Below are 26,192 nucleotides of genomic sequence, written 5' to 3'. Positions count from 1 at the left end.
ATACCCCCTACGCGTATCGTGTATACCGAAATCGCGCGTGACACGACAAACGTGTAATCCGCGAGAAGGGTTGATCCCGGTTTAACTCGCACACCGTTGAATCCACGAGATTTAAGCCCCGGCGAATTTGAATCTGTCAATCCGAAGTGTCCAGCCAACGTGTCGCGCCACACGAGAGAATGTATAATAAGGGAGGGCACAGATAATGCCGTCCTGGATGTTAAAAGACTTTTTTTCGCTGTCGGAAGGATCTCGCTCGTATTTACGATATCATATTCGAGCAGAGTCGCCATAGAATTTACTAAAATTTCTCTAAAATATTTAGACGAAAGATCTTTTTTGTACAAGAACATGAACAAAAGAAAAGATTTTCTTTTATTCTCGTGTCACTTGAAAAAAAGACGAAGAATAGAACAAAGAAATTATTATTATTATTATTATTATTAATAATAATAATAATAATAATAATAATAATAATAATACTTTAGTGACATGTATAAAATACAGAAGATTTATGACAGGCGGTATTTCAAAAAATTTACAATGACATTTCAAAAGGCGAGGCACCAGCATAATGCTGCTTATGAGCCCGAACCTTGAAGGACAGATTTACAAGGAGTACATGATAGCACAATAAATTAACAACTGGCACAATAAATAATGAGACAAATTAAGTATATGAAATGAGTAGCATAATGTAGATGAATAACGCTGTGAGTGCTATTTACAATAAGAAGCTACATATTATGAGGCTGAACGGAAAGTAGCAATAGAATCGAGGGAACGAATGTCACTAGGCAGCATATTGTAGTATTTTACTGCTACGTATGAGAATATAGTCTGAAATTTAACTGTACGATGACGAGGATAAGATAGGCACGATTGATAACATGTATAAGAGGATGATATTGCATGATATTCTTCATTTAGACGTAGACAATCACGAAGGAAAGAGGGAATGCTGTGACGAAAAATATTGTGGGTTAGACAACATAAATGGAAAAATTCGCAGTCTCGTTATAATCGGAGGAAATTTTAACGATTTCTTTGTGTTTAATTTGATAAATCCTCAAGTACAGGTATAAAAGCTACATGTAAGTTCCTGTTTGAAGTACAGAATGCAAGTGAACCTCTGCCTTGCGACGATTGGTGAAGGAAGGATTATGAGTTTTCTACAATAAACCATTAGATCAGAAATCAAGAGTAAGTTTTAAGTGAGTAGTGTCATAAGATAGTACTAAGTCAGTATTCGGTGGCTGCATGGAGATGGCTAAATTTTATTTAAAACTTAGATTATGACTGATCAATCGTATATTCAATCTTTTATTTCTGCATAATTTCTTACAAAAAATTTCCTGTGCTCATATTACCTCTAAAGGTGCTCATATTAGCTTACCCAGAGAGTAATATGAGCACTGGGCAGATAATAAGAATACCCGCTACCATTTTAACATTTGTATTAAAATAATCTATTTCAATACTAAGATACATAAAACATCAACAAATCTATCGATGGTATGCATAAGATTTTTTATTCTTCAGTATGCTAGATATATCAAAATGTTTCTTTAAGGTGTTCATAATATCCGATTCTACCTTACATTCAAACAAATAAATATATAATTATAACAAACATGATTTATAAATCAAAACTTACAAAAAGAAGAACATAAAATCATAGCACAAGGTATTGTTTGTGATATTAATGAATCATTACATTAATAAAAAATTTTTAGACGTTTCGGCCATCTTCAGTAACATAACAAATCAGTAACACAGAATTTACATAAATCTGACATTAAATTTAAAACCATTAAAAATATAAATATGTATAAACGTATTCTTTCGTCTTGTAAAGATACATCATAAAACGTTGGTTGTAGTACCAATTATCATATTGCAAATTATGTAGAACAAGATTGTAGCCGAAACGTCTAAAAATTTTTTATTAATGTAATGATTTATTAAATATCACAAACAATATTTTTTATAAACTTGTGCTGTGGTTTTATGCTCTTCTTTTTATAAGTTCAAATAAATAAATTTTATGGTCTATATTATATAAATAATCATGGATGGATCTGAAGTATTTACAGACTTGACATATTGAATTGGCCGATATTTCTGAGCAACGGACAGAGCAAAAACAATAAGAAGAGCTCAGATTTATTCCTGATGAACGCGTATTCCAGAAGTGTGTGCCTTTGGGATGGTTTCTCCCCAAGTGAAGTGTAGATTAGGTATACCAGAAAAGTAGAAACTCGAAGAAGATCGAGCGAGAATCCAAATTGCATTTACGGTCTTGACCGTGGAAGAAGGCGAAACGATATTAAGACACCGGTGGCCCTTCGTCGGGGTCGATGTATCATTTGCCGGCGGGTCGTTAAGCGGTTTCAATTAGTTTTCTCCCGTGCCCGGCCCTCCCCCGCAGCCACACGAGCGAGAGACGAGAGAAAGAGGAGCTCGCCATCGCCGCCCAGCTTAATCGCGCGGTCCAGTTTTTTCTCATAATTAGGAAAAGCTCGTTAATACATCCCGGATATATCTACCCTTCCCGTTCACCCTCCCTTTCCGACAACCTTTACGACAACCGGTTTCGACTACGGTCGACGAACGCGAGATCGAACGTTCGTCACCGCATTTCTCGCAAAAATCTCGCAATAGTATTGTATAATAAGAGAGTTGAAACAAAATTTCGCGTTCAAATGCAAAATATTTTAGAAAGAACGTAAATAAATAATTATATATAGCAGGTTAAATTGCAATAAAATGTTAGATGTTTTCCAAGTGCATCAACACCTTAAATCGAAAAATATTAAATTCATTTTAGAATTGAAAACAATTTTTAATGGAAGAATATTTAATCTCCGCGTCAATTTTACCTGGCAAAAATTTTATACTAAATTTTCATCCAAACATGTAAAAATGTTTGAGAAAAAGCATAAGTAAATAATTATATGCAGTCAGATTAAATTGCAATTCAATGAGGTATTAGACATCTTGTAAATACACCAATGAGTTCAAATTTGAAAAGAAAGAAATGTAAGAGAATACTCTTAATTCATCTTTACTCGGTTTTCATTAATTTTGATTCAATAGCTATTTCTATATATACTATTTACGACATAATACTTTCAAGCATCTAATTTTATTAAATAACATACCTTTCCGTGTATTATTCATCGATATTAGATGTCAAAAAAACGTTGCTCATCACCGACTGCGTCTCGCCCCGTAATGGCGGGTGGTTGAAAAACTGTGGCGCGCAATTTTCAGGACAACTAGCGCCATCTTAATTGAAACATACGAACGTAGAAGAGACGCTCGAAACTCGTAATTAGTTACCGACAGCCAACATTAGAATTTATAACGTTTATCTAATTGACACATAGAAAGCGTTGTGACCATAAAATAATAACTTATTTCGGGAGACAAATATTTTTACGTATCAATTTTTTTCTTAAAGTTGGCTCGTCAAAATCCGTAATACATTGAAATGTATTACGAATTGTATACTTTGAATATGGAAATGTATACATTGAAATCATGTATGGATATAAAACTTTTCATTTTTTTTTAATTAATATACTATCTAAACGGGTGAAAGATTATCGCAAAATATATTCGTCTGAGAATTGCAATTACAACGCCACAGCATGAAATGAATAATGTAAAATTTAAGCTTTCTCACCGAACGAAGGAACGCCAACTGTCCAGGAAGCCCTTCTCCACAATGTAGAAAGATTTCAGAGGATCAATGCACGTGGAAATTTCATTCCTATTCTTTCCATAATACAAGTCGGTAAGCTCGTCTTTCTGTTGCTTCGCTTTTATTTTGTCATCTTTCTTCGCTCTTTGCGCACTTTTCATCTTTTCCTGAGAATCAACAATACATATAGATATATACATATAGATATACAAAGACAACTAAATAAATTATTAAATTTCAATAATTTATTCGCAAATAAGAGAAAAAGACTTATTTACCTCGCAGATTGAACAGGATGGCGATCCAACGGGATATTCTTTCGAATCCGGAAAATATTTTTTAAGAATCACCCATGCCTCTTGAGGTATCACTTTTCTACTGGAATCTGCCGTTTTAAGAGATTTGTGCTCGCAGAGTAAGTCTTCATTGAAGTTTATAATAACCTCATTTTCCTTGTTCTCCTCGACTTCCTTCGGACAATCATTACCGTCTTTATCCGTATTCTTACTCTCCTCTTGTAGAGTATCCTGGCAATCATCTTCCTTTTGTTCTATATCCTCTTGAAACGTTTCCATAGCTAACCTTCGCCATGATCGTAATGAATCAGTACCAATTATATAGCTTGTTTCGACACTAAAACGACAAAAACATATCATACAGTTATTATTACCTCACTTTTTTTATTGTAGCAAACTTTAAAAAATAACGAGCAGCTTACGGTTCTTTAAATGTGCGAATTAATTCTCCAACTTCTTTGTGATCTCGTTCAAGTGTTATCTTGAAACGTAATAATTTGCAACGTCGTTTTACACAAATTTCGCACAAAAACGTCTGGTCTAACCGCGGACCTCCTAGATATTTATCGTAAAGCATTTGAGCTGCTAATTCCGGCACGCATTTCATACGACTAACTTTCAATGGATCAAGTCGATAGTGCGAGCACATTGAATTAGAATTATCGATCGGACGGATATCGACTGCAGAGGAATGTCCGATCAACCATTTCGATAGCCAGTCAGTTGGTATCCAATAATAATTACTCCAAGATACTGTTGAATGGATTATATTATATACATCTATTACGAGTTGTCGTTTGGAATTCTGATCTTCAATTTCTTTTTGCTAAAAAAAAAAAAGGAAATTATGTAGCAACGAACATAAAAAAAAAGTATAATAATTCTATCGTTTTCACGTAATATACTAGATATTTTCTTACTTTTTCTTGCTGTGCGGCTAACAAACTCAATTCGTGTTTAACATTCTCTTGTCTAACAAGTTCACGCATCGTACTGCTTACTTGCCAATTCTCAAATTCCATCTGTAAAGAGAAAAATGCATTTAATTAAATGTTAATCAAAATTTGTGAACAATTAAAAAGAATTTAGATCTAAAGAATTTTTACCTCTTCATAAAAATCACGTTCACCGCAACTCATAGCTCTGTGTGCGTCACCATTCAATCGTTTATAATCTAGCTTAACAACTTTCACTGTTGACTCTTTTAGATGGTGAACCTTTTGTAATTGTTCTAAAGTAGATTCATGTGTATCTTTACATCCATTTGTGCTAGCGACAATTTCTGTATTATTTTCATCCATGGTAGGTATATCAGTCTTTTCAGATATTGCAGATTCATCTACTTCTATTGCATTCTCTAAATCTAATTTCAATATTTTTTCAGAGTTTTCTTCTTGAATTAATGGTGCGTCTTCAATATCAGCTTTCTGTTTCATTTCGTCCCCGGTATCCGATTTTTCTGTAACTGCAAGTTTCTCACAGTAAACAGCATCATTGGAGGCATTTATTTCCACATCAAGTTTTTTCAATTTTACTTTCTTCACAGCATTTATTCGCGCATCCGAAGTTAACTTTTTATAAACCAGCATATAAGCTGTGTTGGATGACAGAAATCCTTTTGGAACACGCCCACGTTTCATTGATTTATCTATATAAAAAAAAAAAGAAAAAACTCACTTTCAACCCTTTCGCGTGAAAAGTCATACATTTGTTTCTTTATTATTGAATACAAAGTATTTGATTTAAAAAAATTACCATTTACGCTATCCTCGATTCGTTTATTTTGCATTTTTTCAACTTTATCGTCACTAAATTGATACCACTCCCCGCTTGAATTACATATATTCGCGATATAATGCCCCGAATATGCAGATGGACCTTTGTGGCTCAATACAGCAACGAGACTGTACAGATGAGTTTGAGGCTGACATCTAATATATTCCGACATATCAAGCTCTTCGGGAAACTGAATATATGAATTCAATTTCTTCTTCTGTCCGGAATCTCTGTTATAAATTACAATGCCATTATTTTAGATAAATCAAGCTTGTTACGATCATAAAATTCATAAAAATTCAAAGCTCACCTATGGAATACAAAGCGCATTAGTTGAATATTTAAAGTCTCTGGAAGAGACTCCAGTCGTATGAATCGCCTGGCGTCCTTTTTATCATTGCAAGTAACACAATGATATTGATCCGCTCCCGTCAACTGTTCTTCTGACAAATAATTGTCGATCGCCCCTTTTAAAGTTGCTGCCAGTTGTAGGTCCAACTCATAGAATGTGGTGGACGTTGGGTACTCAGTGCTGCATGTGGAACAACTGCATCAAATAAAATTCTAATTATCCATTAAAGTCATTTCACTTTTCACTGAATCAGTTGATAACGTCAGTCATTATAGCGAGCAACGTGTCCAACCATGTTGTCAATGTAAAAATTATCAGCACTATCATTGTTTAGGAAAATTCTCATTGTTTCCACTTCAAAAAACCTACCTATTGATATAGCTGTATTTTCCCTGAGTCAGCCTCTGCAGCATCTGCTCCAGTTCTGAGTTTTGCTGTAGCTTTCCTTCGATATGGCACAATAGCAATTTGGAGAACTCTTGAGCATCTTGTTGCGTTCTGGTATCCAAGGATAACGCAATAGCGAGATTGACTGGATCAAGAAGGCTCCTATTGCCGAATTGCATCATTGCAAAAAGATACTGCAATTGGCCAACCGCAGTTACTGGATGATAGGGTACTCCTGCTTTCTTTAACTGACACAATGCCTCCTTCTCCTCTGGATCTTCCGTAATATCCCATTTGTATATTATTCTCCTGTTGGTATATTAAATTTATCAAGATAATGCAACATATATACAAAAGATTCAGTTTTAATTAATATATATCATATATATATATATATACATATACCTCATGTCTTCATTGTGAAACCACATTTGAATTAAGCTATTGACGTAGCAAGTAGCACCTAGATTCTTTAAGCCAACATATTGGGTCGGGTCGCGTAACTCTGATAAGGAACTTTCTAAAGACACTACCTCGGCTGGCTGAGACTTCATATATTTGTCTTCTCCTAAACCTGTCAGACATTGGGGGTTATAGGTGCAATTACGTCTGAAACAGATAACACGCTTAATAAGAATACATATTTACAGTTATAGAAGGAAGGAAAGTCAGACGGAACTTCCTTTTAGTGTGTTTGCGGGAATATACACTGAATACCTTCAGGTATCAATTTATCCTTGTTTAACATTTGGTAAATAACAAGAATAGAATGATACTTGAAGACAGTCTGTGTGTATTCCTGAATGCAGCTTAAATCTTGCAGAATTAAACCGTGATCATGGCAGCACAGCAGTAACATAGCTACAGGACAGACAAACCTTGGGAAAACCATGGTGGAAGAATATAAGGTGAGACATTGCACATAATGGTGCAATTGCTGCTAAACTAGAACATTTGCGGCAGACATTTGATTGGTCACCTTATATTCTTCAATCATGGAGAAAACCGAAGATTAAGGGACTTCCAGAAAAAAAGGCAGAACGAAAAAGAAAGTGGCATGCTAAGGAAAGTCTCATGTCTCTCCATGTGCGAAATAAAAGTTTATGTTAAGCTAGTATTGTCTATCCCTTTATCTCTTCTACATAGTAAACTTTGCAGTATTAGTATAGTTGAGTACAAATCTTTTATTCTTACAAAATAATTGCCAACTTACTTGCAATTTTTACAACTCTTTAATCCAATTCTATATGCAGTTTCTAAATGTGTTTTCTCAATCTCGTCTGGACTGATGGATTCTATCCATGCCCATGCTAACTTATCCAAGTCTCCCTTCTTAGTAGGCGGCATTTCTGTGATGTAAAAATATTCAGTGAAAAATTAAATGATAGTATGATAGTAAAATGATAGTATGTAATTGTATAATTTGTAAATGTGCAATATAATGATGATCGATACACAACAGCAAAATCGTAAATGATCTGTTTTCTGTTTCTGCACTAGATTGCACTAGAACTCTCTTTCTCGCTTTCGACAAATATATACCTATTTCACTTTAAGTTCCAAAAGTGTACACCCAAGGCCTTCGATTCTTTCCCTCGGTTACTTTTTTAAAACTTGCAAAAATTCAGGTTATTTCGTCTTTATGTCAAATTTAGTTGTAAGCGGACATAAAGTTTAGTCATGCACGGATTATGAGCATTAATGTAAAAAAGTAATCATTTCTCAATTTGTGAAAATTTTCGAGGGAAAGAATCGAAATCCTTAAGTGTACACTGGTTCAGTTACAGAAAACAGACCTCCTATCATTCCTTCTTTTGATGAAAACAGCTTCAATAAATGCAATTATTTTTACATAAAATTGTACAATTTTCCACAATATATATATATACACAAATTCCAAAAACATAATTTTAAAAATATCTGCCCATAATAAATTAAATTAAAATATTATATACTATTTTTAAATTATCATGAAAATATATGCTTTATCACAATATCGTACAATCCGCGCTTTTCTTCCTTGAAACATTCGTTTCAATGAAAAAAAATTGAAAATCAGGAATACACATCTCTCTTTGGTTGCATTTTTACCTGACTTTTCGACACTCATTTTCAGGTCAGAACAGGTCAGCTTGATATTCGTCAATTTTGATCGTATGACCTGTTTTAAAGCTAAAAATGAACGTTACAGCATCAGGTTAAAATACATCTTTTCTCTCTTTCTCTCTCTTTAATTCTTAAATAGGATTGTCACAGAAAATAAATTTTAAAATTCTCTGACTTTTCCAGATGAAAATGGAAAATTTTCCAATATAAAATATGTAAATTTTAACATATATAAAGTCAAGAATTGTGGGAAAGCTAGCCTGTATTATTGAAAACAACGCAAAAAGGGTTAGTAGCATGTTAAAATTTTTGGTGCAAATTCAAGCCAACAAAAAATAAATTAGTATTGGAAAAAAATGCAATACGAAAAAGGGTAATCAAATAAAACTGAATAAAATATAAATTTTAATTATTTTATTAAAATCGTTTAAAGTGTGCGAGTTTTGAACATATTTCACTATAAACGTCAAATATAATATTAAAAAATTATAACAATTATCTGGAATAGGAGCAGTTTAAGGAAATTGTGAGCAAATTTCAAAATTCCAGACTTTTTTATATTTTCTCCTGACTTTTCCCGGTTTTCCACGAACAATTTCAATTTCCCTGACTTTTCCCGGTTTTCCTAGTTTTCCAGATCTGTGGCAATCCTGTTAAAGAGTCTCTTTTATCAATCTTGGTTAAATAACCGACAATTATATAGGGTTTATTTAGGCCCAGTTTCACAACTCATTATTACTCATTATTACCCATTATTATTTAAAATAAATTAAACTTCGGTTAACCATGAATTATGAAACTGGGTCTAATGCCCATTCCTACCAACATAGATTAACTTTAATCTCGGTTCAACTTCTTTTCAACTTCTAATCTTTTTTTATTAGAATTAGAAAAAGACGAAGAGTAAGTTGGTGGAAACGGATATAAATGAATCCAATGTAACTGTCCAATGTTAACTTACTTAAGTTGATGAAAGAGACCCTAAAGATGGAATCATACAATCCTCGATTTCTTGAATGATAACTTGCATAATTATGTCTGCTCTGATATATGCTACAATTTGTTTATACATTAAGCGCTGCATGCTGCATATATTTACATGATTTTTATATTTATTAAACATTCGTTCTAACGAAAAACATTGAAAATCAGGAATGCACATCTCTCTTTATATTTTTACATTCTTTTCAGGTCAGAAAATAACGCTCAATATTCGCCAATTTTAATCGCATGACCTGTTTTGAAGCTATAAATAAATGTTGTAGCATCAAGTAAAAATACACTTTTTCTCTCTTTCTGTCTCCTTATTCCTAAGAAATGTGTTCAGATTCTTACTCGGGTGTTCTCTAGGTGTCATGTCATCCCTGTTTAATATTTGATAAATAACAATGATAGAGTGATACCTGGGTGGCACTCGGATGAGAATCTGAACATAGTCTAAGATAGAATCACACATTATCATTCAAGAAATCGAACATCGTGTTTGATTTCATCTTTAGGAACCTTATAATAATTTTTCACGCCATAAAAAAACCTTGTCATTTGGAAAAATAACAGTAAAGGGATGAAAGACATTGAATGGCTCCTCACTTGGTCTATTCATCCGAGGATCCAGGTTTGATTCCATTCATGCCTCACATACATGGTTTTTCATGTGGTGACTATATTCTATTTATATCATACTTAAGGAACTCACTGTTTAATCTGATTAGATTTTAGAAGGCTTAATATATGAAACGGGCCTATTTGAGTATCAACTTTGAATCGATACGGTACTATAATAATTGCAAGTCTTGAACAAGTGAAGTTTCTGCTCGAGAAGATTATCACTGGATCCTTGATCTTTTGTCGAATGGTACTGTAATCTTTCGTAGTGGATCAAAAATTCAAACAAGGGCCTTAAAAACAAGCAAAGTATAGAGACCAAGAGACGCGGGGGTGATTGACGCGGAGAACATGTTATTACAGAGCGTTCGGGGGGGAAGACAGATGGGATGATAAACAACGTAATTATGCTATGTGTATTCAAGCCTGCCTTACCTCCACACGATTTACGACTTAGCTTATGAAAAAACACCTCCAAGCTATTCCAGCGGCGTTATCCCGCTGAATTGTTCCGTATCCATGCGGCCTACGCCAGTCCACTGTCCACGCCGTCAAATGTTCCGAATGTCTCTGCAAAGTGTCCAGAAGTGGCAGAAGTGCAGCCTGCACTCTGCAGTCCACGCCGTCCACGATGGTCGCCAGTGCCGCCACGATGATAAATATGATAGAGAAAGAAAAAAAGGGAAAACGGTCGAGACAGAACGAGAGAGAGCTACGAAAAGCTCTCAGAGTTCGACCGAATACAATCACGAACTCACCGAACGCTTCGGATGTGATCGGTCGAGTTTAGGTTACAAAACGCACTTCAAATCGATTCCTGGGTTTATTGACACTGTGAATCATGACAGAAATTCATGTCATTGATCAATTAGACAGATAAAAGTTAATCAAGTGATAGACCGTAGTGTCACCGTAGAAACCAAAACGGCGCTCGTGAGAGGCGAGGAGCGCGTCCTCTTTCTTTAGGATTATTATTACTGACAACTTAATTGTCACTGTGCACATAAGATATAGATTATATTTGTATACAGGTGGAAGAACCATGACATATCTTATCTTTTGTGGATACATACACAATATATTTTGTACACACAGTGTTTTATATATATGTACGCTCGTCGACTCGTCCTCGTCGTCATTTTGACAGTAGCAGTAATACAATAGTGTCAAGTAGTGTGATAGCGAAACATTTTATTACTTTGGATTTCATCAACTTTGCTTAAGTTAACTTTGGCAGTTACATGGGACTCGTTTAAGTCCAGTTTCACAATTTATGATTAACCTTTTTTTTTTTAACCGAAGTTTAATTTATTTTAAGTAATAATAAGTTGTGAAACTGGGCCTAAATGAGTCCTATGTAACCGTTGGTTAACTTAACCGAGATTGGTGAAAGAGATCCTTTATTTGTGAAAAGTTTGCAAGACCAGTTTGGATCAGTCTGAAAAATGGCAAACACGTTTCTGTATTTCGCTTATGGGAGTAATTTATGCACTAAGAGGATACATTTATGTAATCCGACCGCAATAATGAAAGATATTGGTTACATAAAGGTAATTAAGAAAAGAAAATCAAGATGTATACATATTTCTTTTAAATTATTCCATGTCTCCAAGTTTGTTGATTGACAAAGTACTGGTTGATTTAATGCGGGATTTATTCCAAACTTTATGTGGATATGTATATTGTTATACTGTGATTCACTGGCTGCGGTCGATTTGGACGCTTTCGGCACTTTTCAATACTTCTATTCTTATTTTACGTCTAATGATAAAGACAGAATGATGATTAAGCGCTTAAAGCGCGTGAGCGTCCAAATCGACCGCAGCTACTGTGTCTGTGTCCTTGCTCGAAAGCACCCACTGATAACCATCTACATATACACTGTTTAAATGATCATAGCTGCAGTCGGTACAGACGCATTAACATTCACCCTATGTATATATACAGAGTGTCCCGAAAGTTTTTGCCAATCGCTTTTGTATAGATAGAGCGAACTAAACTGAGTCGAAAAGTTCTCTATTATTTTGCAATTTTCGCAATAGTTGACAAGATATTAATTATTAAAAATTGCCAAATATTGGTCTTGAATAATTTTTTATTCAAATACTATTAACTTTATAGAAAAGCTGCAAGAGACAAAAATCATTTATTTTCTTCTCATAAAGTTCTAAGAATTTTTTCAGAATTTTTTCAGAATTTTTTAATACTATATTTTCTCATGTTGATAAAAATAAGAAAATGCAGTACTAAAAAGTTAATAAAAAATTCTGAAAAAATTCTTAGAGAATACATATAATTTTAATTAATAATTAAAAACTAATATGCATTAAATAAAAAATAAAATATATGTGTATACTATATGAAGTAAAACTTTATAAAAGACAGAGTAACGATACAGACTACCTCATTTTAAAATATCTATTTAAAGAAAATATTTGTTTAATCTTTTTTTTTTTTTAGAGATATCTATGAATATATATTCATAAAATATAAAAATCTTAAATTATATAAACAGGGTCAACCACACACATGAAACTTTTTTCCTAGGATGAAAAGTGAAAAATTTTTCCATCAACTTCAATGGTTAAAATTTTCACGTTTCATTTTCCATCCTAGGGATAAAGTTTTATGATTGATACCCAGATAGTGCATACTATCAACTATAAATTATTAAACTTATTAAATTTCTCTTCGAACGCACAAACAAGAAAATCTTAATATTAATCTTATTACATTTATACATTATGTTGTTTATATATTAATATATTTATTACATATATACAGTATATTTATATAAAATAATACATTATATATTTTTATTACAGAATTTTAGGCTGGATTTTTACAGATATTCTAAACGATGGCATGGAACATCTGCCACAATTGTAGAAACAGAACATTCAGCGGTATGGGGTGTAGTCTGGGAATTAGACAAGTGCAATTTAGCTACATTAGACTGTCAGGAAGGTGTTCAAGATAATATATATCATGCAATGTCAGTAAATGTTGAAACTCCTGATGGTAGAACTCTAAATTGTCGAGTGTACCAGCAATGTAATAATCCAAAGAAATATATAAAGCCAGAAGACTTTCCAATGGATAAGAGACCTTCACCATTATACCTGTATGTCATATGCAATTTAAAAAACAACTGCAGTAATTTGAACACAATTATTTTTATCTTTAACCTCTTAAAATTTTTCTTTAAAAATTGTCCATGATTCTTGCAGAAATACGATATTAAAAGGGGCCGAAGAAAACAAACTTCCCACTGATTATATAAAATTCTTGAAAACTATTCCAGATAATGGATATGAAGGCAAATACGACATTAGGTAAGCAAGTTGAACTATCATCTTAGTTGAAAAAACTTTTTTGTCTCTCTTTGTAATAAATATTTCTGTCTTAATAAATATAATAAATTTTTATCAATATCTTATGTGTACAAATTAAAATAATGTTATTTTTTATCTAATCTTCTTTTTGTTTTTCCATGGTTATGTATAACGACGCATCACAGCTTTTCTCTGCTTTAAAATTGACATCTACAACATTTTTATTGTACGCATATTTTTGATAATATGGCTGGAGGACCACATATTCTAACGCTGTATCTGCCGCCATTTTATCCAATTCACCTCGAGGAACCTTCATTTTGAGAAATTTTCTTTGGTTTACCTATGATGTTTACATATAAATATAATCAATTAAAATTTGAAAAATAGAAATATGTACAATTTTGTAAGCACCTTGATTTTTCATGTATTTATATTTTAATAATGGAATCATACATATCATACTTACATAAACATTCATTACAAGATTATAATCCATGTCAATATCTGGCCATTTCTGTTCAAATATAGTTTTGTTTAAGTCAACTTCAGTATTATCTATAAGATGATACTTAGCAGAACAGAATATAGCCCATAACTCAGAAGCAAAATGTGGAGCGAATGGAGCGAGCATTATAATTTGAACAGCTAACGCTCGCTCGAATTCGCGACTTTTTCTTAGACACTCCAAGTCAACTTTTCGTAAGCTATAATTACAGATTCAGATTTATTCAATGTGTATATATTCAAATATTAAAAATTAAAATTACACTGTGCACGAAGTTACTAAAAAGTATAAATATAATTATTTACCTATTTGTAAGGCCTTGCAGTCGAGATATTGCTACACTAAGTTGCTGCGATTCTACTATGTTAAATGTCACGTTTTTGAGAAAATAATTTCGGCTGTCAAACATGTATGCATCCTGTTCAATGTATTTAGGATTAGTAGGTTTGCTTTCGAGTTCCTTCAGAGATATTTGGTTGCGTTCAATTTTAAATCGTTTAACAACAGTCCAAAGACGATTTTGCCAATTTTGTATACCTGTAACAGCTGCAATTACGAATAAATATATTATGTTCTAATAAGAACATTTAAACGAGTGACTATAATTTAAGAAACTTACTATTTTCTGACCAATTTCTAGTGGACGTTGGTGCAACATCGGCCAGTATTAATAATCTTGTCGTATCTATTCCATATTTATTCAACAGATTGAGAGGATCAACTCCATTGAGCTTTGATTTTGACATTTTTTCCCAGCGCATGGAGACGAATTCTCCAGATTTCGTTTTGTACTGATCTCCTTCTTTCAATACTTCATTTTCTAGTATATATTTACCAGTATTTATATTTTGATATGTTTTACCCATTACTACTCCTTGCACGAGGAGTTGTTTAAATGGTTCTCGACATGGTAAAAGACCTTCCGAGTGCAGAAAATGACTCATAAACCGGGCAAAATATAAATGCAACACGGCTAAAAGGGATAAAATTTGTAAAAAATACTTTAACCTTACAAAAATTCCGAAGTACAGTAATTAAGAAAATGTTACTATTATACCGTGTTCTTTTCCACCTATATAGAGATCTACGGGAAACATTTCCTTAACTTTTTCTACCGAAAACATCTCTTTTGTATTTTTGGGATCTATAAATCTTAGAAAATACCAGCTACTATCTACAAACGTGTCCATTGTATCGGCTTCCCTAGTAGCATTTCCTCCACACTTGGGACATTTCGTCTGCAACCAATCCTTCATATCTTGAATCGAGAACCTTTTCGAGCTTGAGTGCGTCATCTTTGGCAATATCACAGGAAGTTGATTACGAGGTACAGGTTGTGTGCCACAATTTGTACAATGAATGATAGGTATAGGTGTACCCCAATACCTTTGTCTAGAGATTAACCAATCCTGTAATTTTGAGCTTACTGGATATCCGCCTATACCCCATTCTCTAGCTTTTTGGAATACTTCGGATATCTTCTGCTGTTGCTGTTCGTAGCTACGTATTGAATGCCGAGTAAATGATATTCCAACTAACTCCGAAAATTTTAAATCGTCCATTGATACCGAAGGTATACCCAAGCGAACATCTCTCCACGGTGGGTAAACAACTTTATCAGTGATAAAAACCGGCAACTCTTCACCGGAAAATGGATTTATTATTTTTGCATTTAAACCCAATATTCCAACATCTATTTTATATGTATGCTCTTTACGATTTAATATACTTTGAGAGGATATAGCAACAAACTTTGCGTACTCTACAAATTCTGGTGTGTCAATCCATATGTTTAATGTTCTTGGAAACTCTGGAATTTCGGATACTAATTTAAAATCAATATTAATGCCATTACAATCACCTATCCAGTGTTTTTGCAACTTTATAATATCTTTCCATTCCTTCAAGGTTGGATCATTTAAACCCTCCAATAATGATCTATAACATTATTTATTTATTAAAAATATTAATTTCTCAGAACACCATATATATATATATATATATATATATATATATATATATATATATATACATATTATTCACAAACTTACTTTGCAAAAGCTGTTGTTCTAATAAACCACTGTTTTAATAATTTTTTTTCAACAAGTGCACCAGATCTCCAAGATCGTTGATTTATATCTATTTGTTCCTCGGCTAATACAGTCTGATCGACAGGATCCCAATTAACGTAAGCTTCCTTTTGATAGACCAAACCTTTATCGAATAACTTTAGAAACAATTCTTGAGTCCATTTATAATAATCTGGATCACAGGTTGCAAATTCTCTATCCCAATCAAAAGAATAATTTAACGTTTTTAATTGGTTACGCATTGTCTCTATATTTTCAGTTGTCCATACAGCAGGATTGATTTGTCTTTCAATAGCTGCATTTTCCGCTGGCAATCCAAAGGCGTCCCAGCCCATTGGATGAATTACATTTTTACCTAAATTTATTTTATATTATTAAAAATGACTTTTTAAATATATCATTATAAAGATTTATTCTTTAAATCTCGTATAAATCAATATTATAAGTTTTTGTGAGGCCTGCCTTTTAGTCTATAAAATCGAGCTACAGTGTCACTTATTGTATAAACTCGAACATGACCCATGTGCAAGGCACCAGACGGATATGGAAACATAGAAAGAATGTAAAATTTATCCTTAGCATCTTCATTAACACTGGATTTACAAGGATTAATTTTATCACCCCAATATTTCTCTGTCGCCTTCTTCAAGTTTATCGAATATACTGAAGACTGAAAAGCAATGTTTCATTAATAAATAACATTCCAAGTGAGATACAACAATTTTCGAACTTCAATCCTATTTTATTAATAAAATTTACTTCCATAAGACGGCTATTGAATATTGAAAATTTTTTTCATCATTATTACATGTACGACTAATATAAAAATAGAATAATTAAACAAATTTTATGTCTTACGTTTAAACGTTCTACATAAAATCAACGAGATAAACATTTAAATAAAAGTACCAATAGCGTATCGGCAGTAGACAGTTGCAACGATTGATGAAAAAAATTATTTAAACACTTTCGTATCTTGCATCGTGATATTTTGAGAGGATAAGATAATCTTTGCATCATCATTAAGAATCAGATTTTTTCCATATAAACAAAGTGAGACTGAACGATAGTGCACACACCAGCACACTTGAGCACACATGCTCACGCTACGTGCGCTGCCATTTTTCTATACAACTGTAGATGAATTACTGTTTATGGATTGAAAATATAGTTTACTTTGTCAATCTTAGGAATATTAGTTATCCTTGAATATTATTAATATTATTATTGACATTGTTATTAATTTCGAAAAACGCGTAAAAAGATTTTGTTCCTGCGCGACAGAGAGATTTCTACTCGCAAAAGTGCCACTTCCGCCGGTCTCACGTTCTTTTTCCGATTTGTCTCGTGTGCGTGAGTTGGTGAGTGAATGTCATAGGAATTAAATCTGTACGAGGTATTACCATCGTTTATGCTGTGTAATATGTAACGACGGGAATGTGCAACTTTTTATATTTCTGACTGCTTTTGCCTCATATGTATAATCCTTGTATTGAGATAATTGTTTTCGATTTGAATTCTGTTTACTCCGCGAAGGAGAGGTTAGAATCCAGGGTCAAACTGCTGCTGGTGAACTTTTTGTTTTCTTTGATTTTTTTCTCTGTTGCAGTTCTTTCTCAATAATTTAATGTATCTAACGTTAGCTTTGTGTAAAATATGGATTATTTATGTGTGTAAACTGCTGTTATGCTTATTAGAGAGTCTAACCTCTCTTTTCGTACACAAATTAGTTACCAAACATCGTGTCTTAATTATAAAAATATCTAATTTAAATATCTCAAGTTTCACGTGATGTAAACGCAAATGTTTAGTTTTGATTCTGTTGCAGATATTAGGCGTCAACCATGGGTAAGGGGAATAATATGATCCCAAATGGCCATTTCCATAAGGATTGGCAACGATACGTGAAGACCTGGTTTAATCAACCAGCGAGGAAGATCCGTCGTAAGCAAAAACGTATCAAAAAGGCACGAGCTGTTGCTCCTAGGTATGTGTACATACATATAACATTTGCATGAGCATATCCAGGATTTTTTCAGTATGAATTTTAATCAATTTTGTTATCACATAAATTATATTTTTTTGCTTTTGAAGCTTAGCATATATCTCCTTCTCATTCCTGATTTTAAATGGAAAAGAATATTTTTGTAAATTATAACTTTATTTCTTTCCTGAAATATGTATAGGTCAAATATATATAGTTTTTCAAAAGCAAAATGTCTAGTTGTAAAGAGTATTTGTTAATATCCTTGCATGTATTCTGTTTTTTTTTGTTCAAAAACTTTGTGAAAAGTTTTCTTATGTATCAAACATCCTGTCAAAGTTCTAACTTTCAGAAATTATTTACATGGTCGTGATGAGAAGAAAAAAATAGTAATGACAATGATGAGTTTATATTAGTAACAATACAATAAATAAGCAAAGATTAGATATAATGAGCAAAAACCAGATCTTATTGTTTTAATGCATTTTATATTTATTTGATATAATTTATTAAAAATCTTAAAAAAACTTAAGAAAATAAATAACTCTGAAACGTTTCTGATAATACAGCACCCTTCATCAGCAGAAAATATAATTGAATTACATGCAAAATTTTAATATTAAATTATTAGGAATTATGACAGAATAACAACTCAAATTAATTAATAAGAGACATATCTACATTATAATCAATTCCACACCATTAAATGATATAAATTGCAGGTCAGAGAAAACGTTTGCCATGTCAATCGCAAATCTGATTTTGTCATATTAATAAATTGAGAAATAACGTTACAATATTCATTATTTCTGTTTATGAATATGGTCATGTAGAGCAACCAATTGTTTTTTGACGAGAATATTACAAGTTAAAGTTATAATATATAATGTTCTTTCATGTAACAGCTGTTAAGATCGTTCTAACTACACAGTCAGTAAATTAATCAAAAATTTGTCAAAGATGTGATATCAATAACTGACATGTAACTGATAATTTATTTTGTTATTTTTCTCAACTATGTAATTAACAATTATGATAAAAATTCTAAAATAATCAAATACATTTATTTGCGTATATCAAATAATTCATCAGGTAAGTTCGAAACTATTAAGTATTATTTAATATATTGGATATGGAAAATTTTTATAAAAGTAAGTTTGTCGCAAATATGAACCACTAATCTGTGTGACAATTAAGACGTGTTTGAGTAATAATATAGGAAATAAATATTTTATGTGATAACAAAAATTTATTTAAAATAAAAAATAAAACTTTTTATTCATTTTTTAAGTTCTCCTATTGACTGCATTCAGCAGAATGTTTATTTTGCAACTGTTAAAAGTTTTCTTTGCACTAATTATAGATTATACTTTTAAAGCTACAGAAATAATCTTATTTTAGTGAATTACAAAATAAATGTGTTGAACTGCTATTATTTCTAGATCCAATCTCTATTATATTTAATGATCTCATATTTGCACGATAAAATTACTTTTATATTTTTTTGAGTTACTTGTATTTTAACAACTTGTATTTTAAATACCATTGATTGTATCTATTTTAGACCTGTAAATCTTCTGAGACCTATTGTGCATTGTCCGACATTCCGCTACCATACCAAGGTTCGTGCTGGCAAAGGTTTCACGCTCGCTGAGTTGAGGGCTAGCGGTTTGAATAAGAGATTTGCTAAAACAATCGGAATTGCGGTTGATCCTCGTCGTCGTAACAAGTCCATTGAGTCTTTGCAAACTAATGCTCAGCGCTTGAAGGAATATAAGGCTAAATTGATTCTGTTCCCTGTAAATGAGAAAAAGGTACATAATTTCAAATTTATCATTAATTTATAGAACATGTTCTTTATATTATTTAAAAAAAAAAATATATATATATATATATATATATATAATTAAAAATTGAGAAATGTATGACAGTTTGACCGTTTATGAAAAATTTATTCTTATTTGAATTATATACTCATTTTATTTCATTTTTTAAATTTCATTTTTTAAATTTCAGCCTAAGAAGGGTGATGCGACCGAAGAAGAGAGGAAACTTGCAGTTCAAATTAAGGGAGATCCCATGCCTATCCGGCATCAAGCACCTGCTAAAGCAAAGGCTCGTCCTGTTACTGAGGAGGAAACTAAATTCTCTGCATATATAACCCTTCGTAAAGCACGAGCTGACGCGCGATTAGTCGGCATTCGTGCAAAGCGTGCTAAGGATGCATCGGACAATCCCGACGAGATGACTAAAGTCGCAAAGGATAAGAAAGCCAAGAAGTAATTCTTTATACATATGACATCTTTTTTTCCTTATGTATATATAAAAATAAAATTTTCCTTTAATGGAAAATAATTTTGTCCTTTTTCTGGGGTACCTTGCAATCACTTTTTCTTACTCTAGCAAAAGGACTGGATAACCGAACGTTTTATCAAGATTTATTTGTTTTCAGTATATACAAAAATTACATTAATTAATAATTATATTGAACTTTTTCATTTCTTAATTTTTATATAATACGTTTTGAATACAAAGAAAGATTTCTACATTACCAAATTTATATTGTAATTATGTAAATTCTATTTCCAAGATTAAAATCATAACATTAAAGATATTCTCAGAAAGAAGCAAATAATTTGCTTCAAAAATACATATATATATTTTTAAAAAAAGAGACGAGGAGATTGTGAATATGCGCTCGACTTTATCAATTGTTATCAATCATTTACCCGTCGTGCACATGCTAACTTAACGCAAACTTAACGCAAACCGCCGCTTACGTAGTGTCGCCATAGTAGCGCATCTGTCACCTTCGTAATCCATATATCGGAAGTTAAAAAGAAATTAAAAGCCTGTCGGAAGCGAACGTTAGGATTCATCCGTTCCACCCTCGACGGTGATTAAACGATCGTATCGAAAAAAACCGATTGTCCTCGTCTGGAGTTAAAATTTTATCAAGACGTACGCGATCGACCGTGAGGTTATGGCAACAGTCGTACGGAGATGAGGAACAACCGATGTTTCTCGACACGAATTGATTGCATCTGCAATGTAAGGAATTAAGTTCGAGACTCGATATTATCTCCATCCTAACATGATGGAGCTGAAGGTGTGGGTAGAAGGAATTCAACGCATTGTGTGTGGCGTTACCGAGACCACCACCTGTCAAGTATGTATATCACAGTAAAGTTTGCTATTGTTTACAACCATTCTATTGTACTAACTTTAAACGTGTTTGTATATCTATATGTATATACATGTATGTATATATGCATATATCAATATAGAAAATAATTCAGAGAAATATATCAATTATTAAGAATTAAACATCAACCAAATTATATGTATAGTTACTGGAATTAAATAGCTATTTTGTAACAAATGGACAAAATGAAACACCATGATGTATATAAATTTTTATTAGCATAATGCAATAGGAATATGCATATGTATATTCCTGAAATTATGAAAATAATATAGAAAATCAATAATTTGACTCAGTGATTGAGATTTTATCATTATTGTCATTGAGAATCATGCTTCTTTTGTTTTCTCTCTTGCAAGACTGTTTATTTTAAACTCTGCTGCTGATGACTATTTATCTTTAGGATGTGGTGTATGCACTTGCTCACGCTACAGCTCAGACAGGTAGATTCACTTTGGTGGAGCGTTGGCGAACCAATGAACGATTGCTGGCACCTTATGAGAATCCTCTTAAGGTCAGGCATATCTTCTACATGTACTATGATAATATTACTAGGATAATTTGTCATGAGCTTATATTTTATACTGTTAACAAAACATAAAGAGTCTTTAATAAATTAAAATGTTTATATTAAATCATATATAATCATGTATGAGAAATAATTAAATTTACATTGTACTATTTATCAGATTTTGATGAAATGGGGTGAATACTCTTCGGAAGTTCAATTGATTCTGAGACGTTCCACGCCAGAAAATAAAACAAATGCATTATCATCACGACTAACATATTCATCGCGTACAAATGGATTACCAATTTCATTGCCTGAGCATGGAACAGGTACTGCTGGTATACAGGATGAGAGCAAAAATGTGTCAATCACGCAAAGTTCAGATTTTGATGATACACAAGGAGGATTAGAGAGGAATAGAGATACGAGAAAATCACTTACATTTAGTGGCTTTCATGGAAGTATTACAGAAGGTAGCACAGAGGTAAGTCTATATTCTTAAATAAATAAAAAAAAGACAAATGTGTATACGTATATTAGTGTATTATATATATATATACATAAATTAGATGAATGTTATTAACAATAAATACTTTATTATAAATTTTATTACATTAGTAACATTTATAATTATGTCTTCATGTCATATCTTTGTCTGCATTAGGTTTTTCGTAATTATATAATAATAATTTTTACTATATATGTGCAAATAAAAAATGTTATTTTAGATTCAAATGGAGAATAATGTGGCTGTTGTTCAGCCCACGCCACATTTGAAGAATAAGGATTTGAATGTTCGAAAAAATGTACAAAAACCAGCACAATCGCCTACGCGAGGGACTAATGCTGAAAGTAAGTTATTCTATTGTAATTTATTATACATTTTAAGTATACTGATATAATCATATTTCATATATTGCAACGATATTAATGATAATATTTATCTCGTTATTAATCTTTTTTTTTCTTTAGTTGCAACACACTTGTCGCAAAAAAAAGTACGCGAAGTTCCACCTTACAGAGAGCCTCCAGGCCCAGCTTCGCCACCCTTACGTACTTTGCCACCTTACCGAGATCCACCGCCACCAAATTTAAACAGTCCTGGAAGATCACAATTTGTACATGGCAGTGGAAGTCCTCAGGTGCACAAAGATGATCAACCATCATCTAGTAATTCCATGAAATTGAAAAGGAATCTTATCCAGGTTTTATTGCTACAAATATGTTTGATATAATAATTGATAGGATTATATGCAATTTATAATATATTCTTTATAGGAATTTCAAGATACAAAAGTGCCTACACAATCTGTTAATCCACTTTCTGTTACGGCACAAAATATGGCAACTGTCGCTTATACTCAACGATATGTTGAACTTATAAGACTAGTCAATAAACAACGGGATACTATTAATGCTCAACAAGCTGATCTAACAAAAGTAAGTATCTTTTTCGATAGTTTGACTTATAATATAATTAACGAAGAAAATCTAATAATTTTTTCTAAATATTGACCTTCTTAAGATTGATTCGATTAATTTATCTACAAAAATATGCAATACTATAACATTTATTGATTTTAGTTTGATGCAGAAATATTGTATTGGGAAACAAAGAGTAGAGAACAAATGCATCAAATGGATTATATTTCCCAAGAAATGAATCGCATTGAGTCTACTGGTCGAATAATCGAAGAACAAGTAACTTTTATCTATTTTTTTTCTTTAATTATGTATTATTATTAGTAACGAATTATTAATTATTATTTACCTTGATTAGTTGAAAGAATTAGCTCATGTAGAAGAAGAAAGTGAAATAGTTAGGCAGCAGGAAAAAACACTGAAATCAGAAATAACATTGCTTAGATCAAAACTTGCCAATTGCGAAACGGAACTTCTTCAATGTAAAAATAAGATAAGGTAAATGCAAGCACAATTTTATTCATAGAATTGTAAAAATGATGTTATTTCTCAAGTATTCTTTAATATATTATAATGTAAGAAATTACATTGCGTTAAATTATAATGTGAATTATAACAGGCTGGTTATGGAAGAACTTGCAATGGAACAACATAATATAAGTCGTGAAACAGATGAGCGACAAATTATGGAACGAAAAATAATCAGCGAAGTAGAACATTTGCAAAATGAGGTGGAACAAGCCAAACGCGCAACTGAATTAGCTTCACAACATGCAGAATCTTTAAAATTAGAAGTAGTTAATCTGGAGTCTGCGATCGTTGAGAAGAAATTGCAAGTAGAGAGATTGGTAGCTGACATGAAAGAAGCAAATCTACAAAGTTTAGCTGTTGCATGCTCAGATGAACAAGTCAAATCATTATTAGAAGGTCATTATATTTATATCATATCATATTTATGTCATGTGTATATGTATATGTTATTAAGTTTGGTTTCATATATAAAATGTTTAATAAATAAAATCATTTAATCATTAGGTGCCCATAAACCTGGAAGTACACGTAAGATGATAGGATCACCAAGGCAATTGGAAACTGCAGTGCCCACAAGTAAGAATCCACATGGTGTATGGGTATAAGAAAACCAATATACCTGATAATACTGTCGTATATGTGAGAAAGCATATCAAAGAGTATACGTTAAAATATTTGTATGTTTATATTGTTTAAAGTACGTGAAGTACTTAATTTTTCTACATATCTTTTATGCATTTATTTCAGCAATATTTCAATTATTATTATGTGTCATTGATAAGTTTTTATCTTTATGTACATATATATCTATATCTTAATTTAGCTCATGTATTTACAAAATATTAGTGAAAGTATTAAGTATGTAAATTGTTACATGAATCGCTCATATTTTTGAGAATATTTAATATATTTTACATTTTCATTTTTACACATGATTATTTAAAAAAAGAAAACGATTTTGCTTTTGAATATTATATATATTTGTTAGCAAATTTTCTTTTTATGATCAAATATAGCTTTCCAAATATATAGATATAATTCCAATTTATATAGGAGATAGTTGAGTCTAAAAATCAAAATTATTAATACGCTCTATTAATTATGTATTAATTACATTGATATTTTATAAATAGCTATTTTGTATTGTTTATAACATTATGAAATATTTTGCCATAATAGATTTAATTATGGTTTTGTATTTTTTTTAGATTAACCACAAACATTAATAGTAATTAGTATAATATAATTATATGATATTTTTAATATTTTCCAATTATTGATGCCATGTTAACCGTGAAACTAAAATAGCTTAAGTAGTCTACATTTGAAATTTATTAATCAACTCAAAAAGATCATGCTTAAAATTGCAAACGAATTTATTTGAAAATTTTTTTAATTCAAGTTTAGCAAATTTGTGACTTTGTTTAATATACGATGTTTGATAATTTAAAAAAAATGTTTTGATACAATTCAATAATCTTGCCATTCTGCGGTTTTCACATAGCATCGACAAAATATATTTTATAAATATATAATTTTTTTATACATAAATCTCAAGTATTTTTATGACACATTGATATTTTTTATTAAGAGCACACATTTATTTTGTATATCTACAGTTATATCATTAGAGTTAAAAATGTTGAGTATATGCCACTTATAATATTGAAAAAGATGTTATAATTAATGATTACAATATTTGAACACTATAACTGTGCAATAATTGATCTTTGTCTAAAAAATAACAATGTATTCTATGTGTACAATTTATGCGTTCTATAATATTATTGTTCTGGTAAAAACAGTCCTAATTTAATTAAAAACCTCTGAATTAAATTTTTCTGGTAAATAAATGTCTTGCACATTTTATGAATTATTGTTAAAATTGATATTTTTTATTCTAAAAATTTTTTTTATTTTTCATTTCAAATTATTTTTTTTTCTTAGGGTTTTCTCAGCCTTTCTTAGCAGAAAATTGATATATTTTTTACCATTTCTTAATGTAACATATTCTTATGTGCATTAACTTATGCATTCCCATTATGTTGGATTTCTCTGTTTCTATCACTATCGCTATTGCTATCGCTATTTCTATCGCTATCGCTGTTGCCTTCGCATTGTGTTTAGGCCTTAAAACATAAATCTAAATAAGATAGTTCTTGTTAAAGACATAATGCTAATATACTTGTTGCTGATATATTTTGTGTTCAAAGCTGGAAAAAATATTAAAAAATATAGATTTCTTTATCTATTTTACCAGCGTTGATCGCCATATTGAGATAAAAATGGATAAAGAAATCTGTAATTTTTCATTTTTTCCTGCTTTGATTGGACACGAAATACACCAGTGACAAGTACATTAGCATGTACATTTT

The 26,192-nt window shown here is 31.6% G+C and overlaps 5 protein-coding genes across 15 annotated transcripts in view; 3 read left to right on the top strand and 2 right to left on the bottom strand.

The window, feature by feature from the left end:
• Positions 1-10,839, bottom strand: part of LOC105150313 (ubiquitin carboxyl-terminal hydrolase 48) — a 60,739-nt gene extending 49,900 nt beyond the window's left edge. For 2 of the 6 annotated variants that reach the window (XM_011063314.2, XM_087410564.1), the window contains exons 1-11: positions 8,612-8,692; positions 7,734-7,869; positions 6,926-7,129; positions 6,503-6,829; positions 6,092-6,328; positions 5,761-6,011; positions 5,112-5,653; positions 4,926-5,027; positions 4,428-4,831; positions 3,988-4,342; positions 3,692-3,876 (exon numbers count right to left, since the gene is read on the bottom strand). In XM_011063314.2, coding sequence (XP_011061616.2) covers positions 3,692-3,876; positions 3,988-4,342; positions 4,428-4,831; positions 4,926-5,027; positions 5,112-5,653; positions 5,761-6,011; positions 6,092-6,328; positions 6,503-6,829; positions 6,926-7,129; positions 7,734-7,869; positions 8,612-8,630 — 2,762 coding nt within the window. In that variant the 5' untranslated portion in view covers positions 8,631-8,692. Of the gene's footprint in view, positions 1-3,691; positions 3,877-3,987; positions 4,343-4,427; positions 4,832-4,925; positions 5,028-5,111; positions 5,654-5,760; positions 6,012-6,091; positions 6,329-6,502; positions 6,830-6,925; positions 7,130-7,733; positions 7,870-8,611; positions 8,693-10,216 lie in introns of those variants that run through there. The other 4 variants (XM_011063318.2, XM_011063317.2, XM_011063315.2 and 1 more) reach the window with 4 other exon arrangements.
• A 59-nt stretch (positions 10,840-10,898) lies between these two features.
• On the top strand, positions 10,899-14,658 carry LOC105150314 (gamma-glutamylcyclotransferase). 5 transcript variants are annotated; one of them, XM_087410572.1, is made up of 5 exons: positions 10,899-11,021; positions 11,646-11,781; positions 13,057-13,355; positions 13,462-13,566; positions 13,752-14,658. In XM_087410572.1, exons 2-5 carry the CDS (start codon positions 11,677-11,679, stop codon positions 13,765-13,767), a joined length of 525 nt encoding a protein of 174 aa, XP_087266698.1. In that variant the 5' UTR covers positions 10,899-11,021; positions 11,646-11,676; the 3' UTR covers positions 13,768-14,658. The 5 variants fall into 5 exon arrangements, with proteins under 5 accessions (XP_087266698.1, XP_087266697.1, XP_011061621.1 ...); XM_087410571.1 differs by lacking the exon at positions 10,899-11,021 and adding an exon at positions 11,133-11,262; XM_011063319.2 differs by lacking the exon at positions 10,899-11,021 and adding an exon at positions 11,263-11,401.
• Positions 13,562-17,266, bottom strand: LeuRS-m (Leucyl-tRNA synthetase, mitochondrial). The gene is made up of 8 exons (XM_087410565.1): positions 17,074-17,266; positions 16,627-16,834; positions 16,126-16,519; positions 15,132-16,012; positions 14,694-15,047; positions 14,380-14,620; positions 14,036-14,273; positions 13,562-13,909 (listed from the first exon to the last, which is right to left on the bottom strand). The coding sequence occupies exons 1-8, from the start codon at positions 17,185-17,187 to the stop codon at positions 13,703-13,705; spliced, it is 2,637 nt and encodes an 878-aa protein (XP_087266691.1). The 5' UTR covers positions 17,188-17,266; the 3' UTR covers positions 13,562-13,702.
• Positions 17,267-17,385: 119 nt separating this feature from the next.
• Positions 17,386-20,503, top strand: RpL13 (ribosomal protein L13). Of its 2 annotated transcripts, none has more exons than XM_011063312.2 (4): positions 17,386-17,525; positions 17,993-18,151; positions 19,713-19,962; positions 20,165-20,503. In XM_011063312.2, the coding sequence occupies exons 2-4, from the start codon at positions 18,009-18,011 to the stop codon at positions 20,429-20,431; spliced, it is 660 nt and encodes a 219-aa protein (XP_011061614.1). In that variant the 5' UTR covers positions 17,386-17,525; positions 17,993-18,008; the 3' UTR covers positions 20,432-20,503. The 2 variants fall into 2 exon arrangements, with proteins under 2 accessions (XP_011061614.1, XP_011061615.1); XM_011063313.2 differs by having other exon boundaries at positions 17,452-17,560.
• Positions 20,504-20,888: 385 nt separating this feature from the next.
• Positions 20,889-25,686, top strand: RASSF8 (ras association domain-containing protein 8). Its single transcript, XM_011063311.2, has 10 exons — positions 20,889-21,317; positions 21,757-21,867; positions 22,043-22,348; positions 22,593-22,716; positions 22,837-23,069; positions 23,143-23,304; positions 23,449-23,565; positions 23,645-23,784; positions 23,906-24,213; positions 24,322-25,686. The coding sequence occupies exons 1-10, from the start codon at positions 21,243-21,245 to the stop codon at positions 24,420-24,422; spliced, it is 1,677 nt and encodes a 558-aa protein (XP_011061613.1). The 5' UTR covers positions 20,889-21,242; the 3' UTR covers positions 24,423-25,686.
• Positions 25,687-26,192: the final 506 nt, after the last annotated feature.

This window comes from Acromyrmex echinatior, chromosome 10 (assembly GCF_024713525.1).
Source record: "Acromyrmex echinatior isolate Ae372 chromosome 10, ASM2471352v2, whole genome shotgun sequence".
Taxonomy (NCBI): Eukaryota; Metazoa; Arthropoda; class Insecta; order Hymenoptera; family Formicidae; genus Acromyrmex; species Acromyrmex echinatior.
Note: the sequence above shows the minus strand (reverse complement) of the source record. Positions and strands in the feature narration are given on the sequence as shown.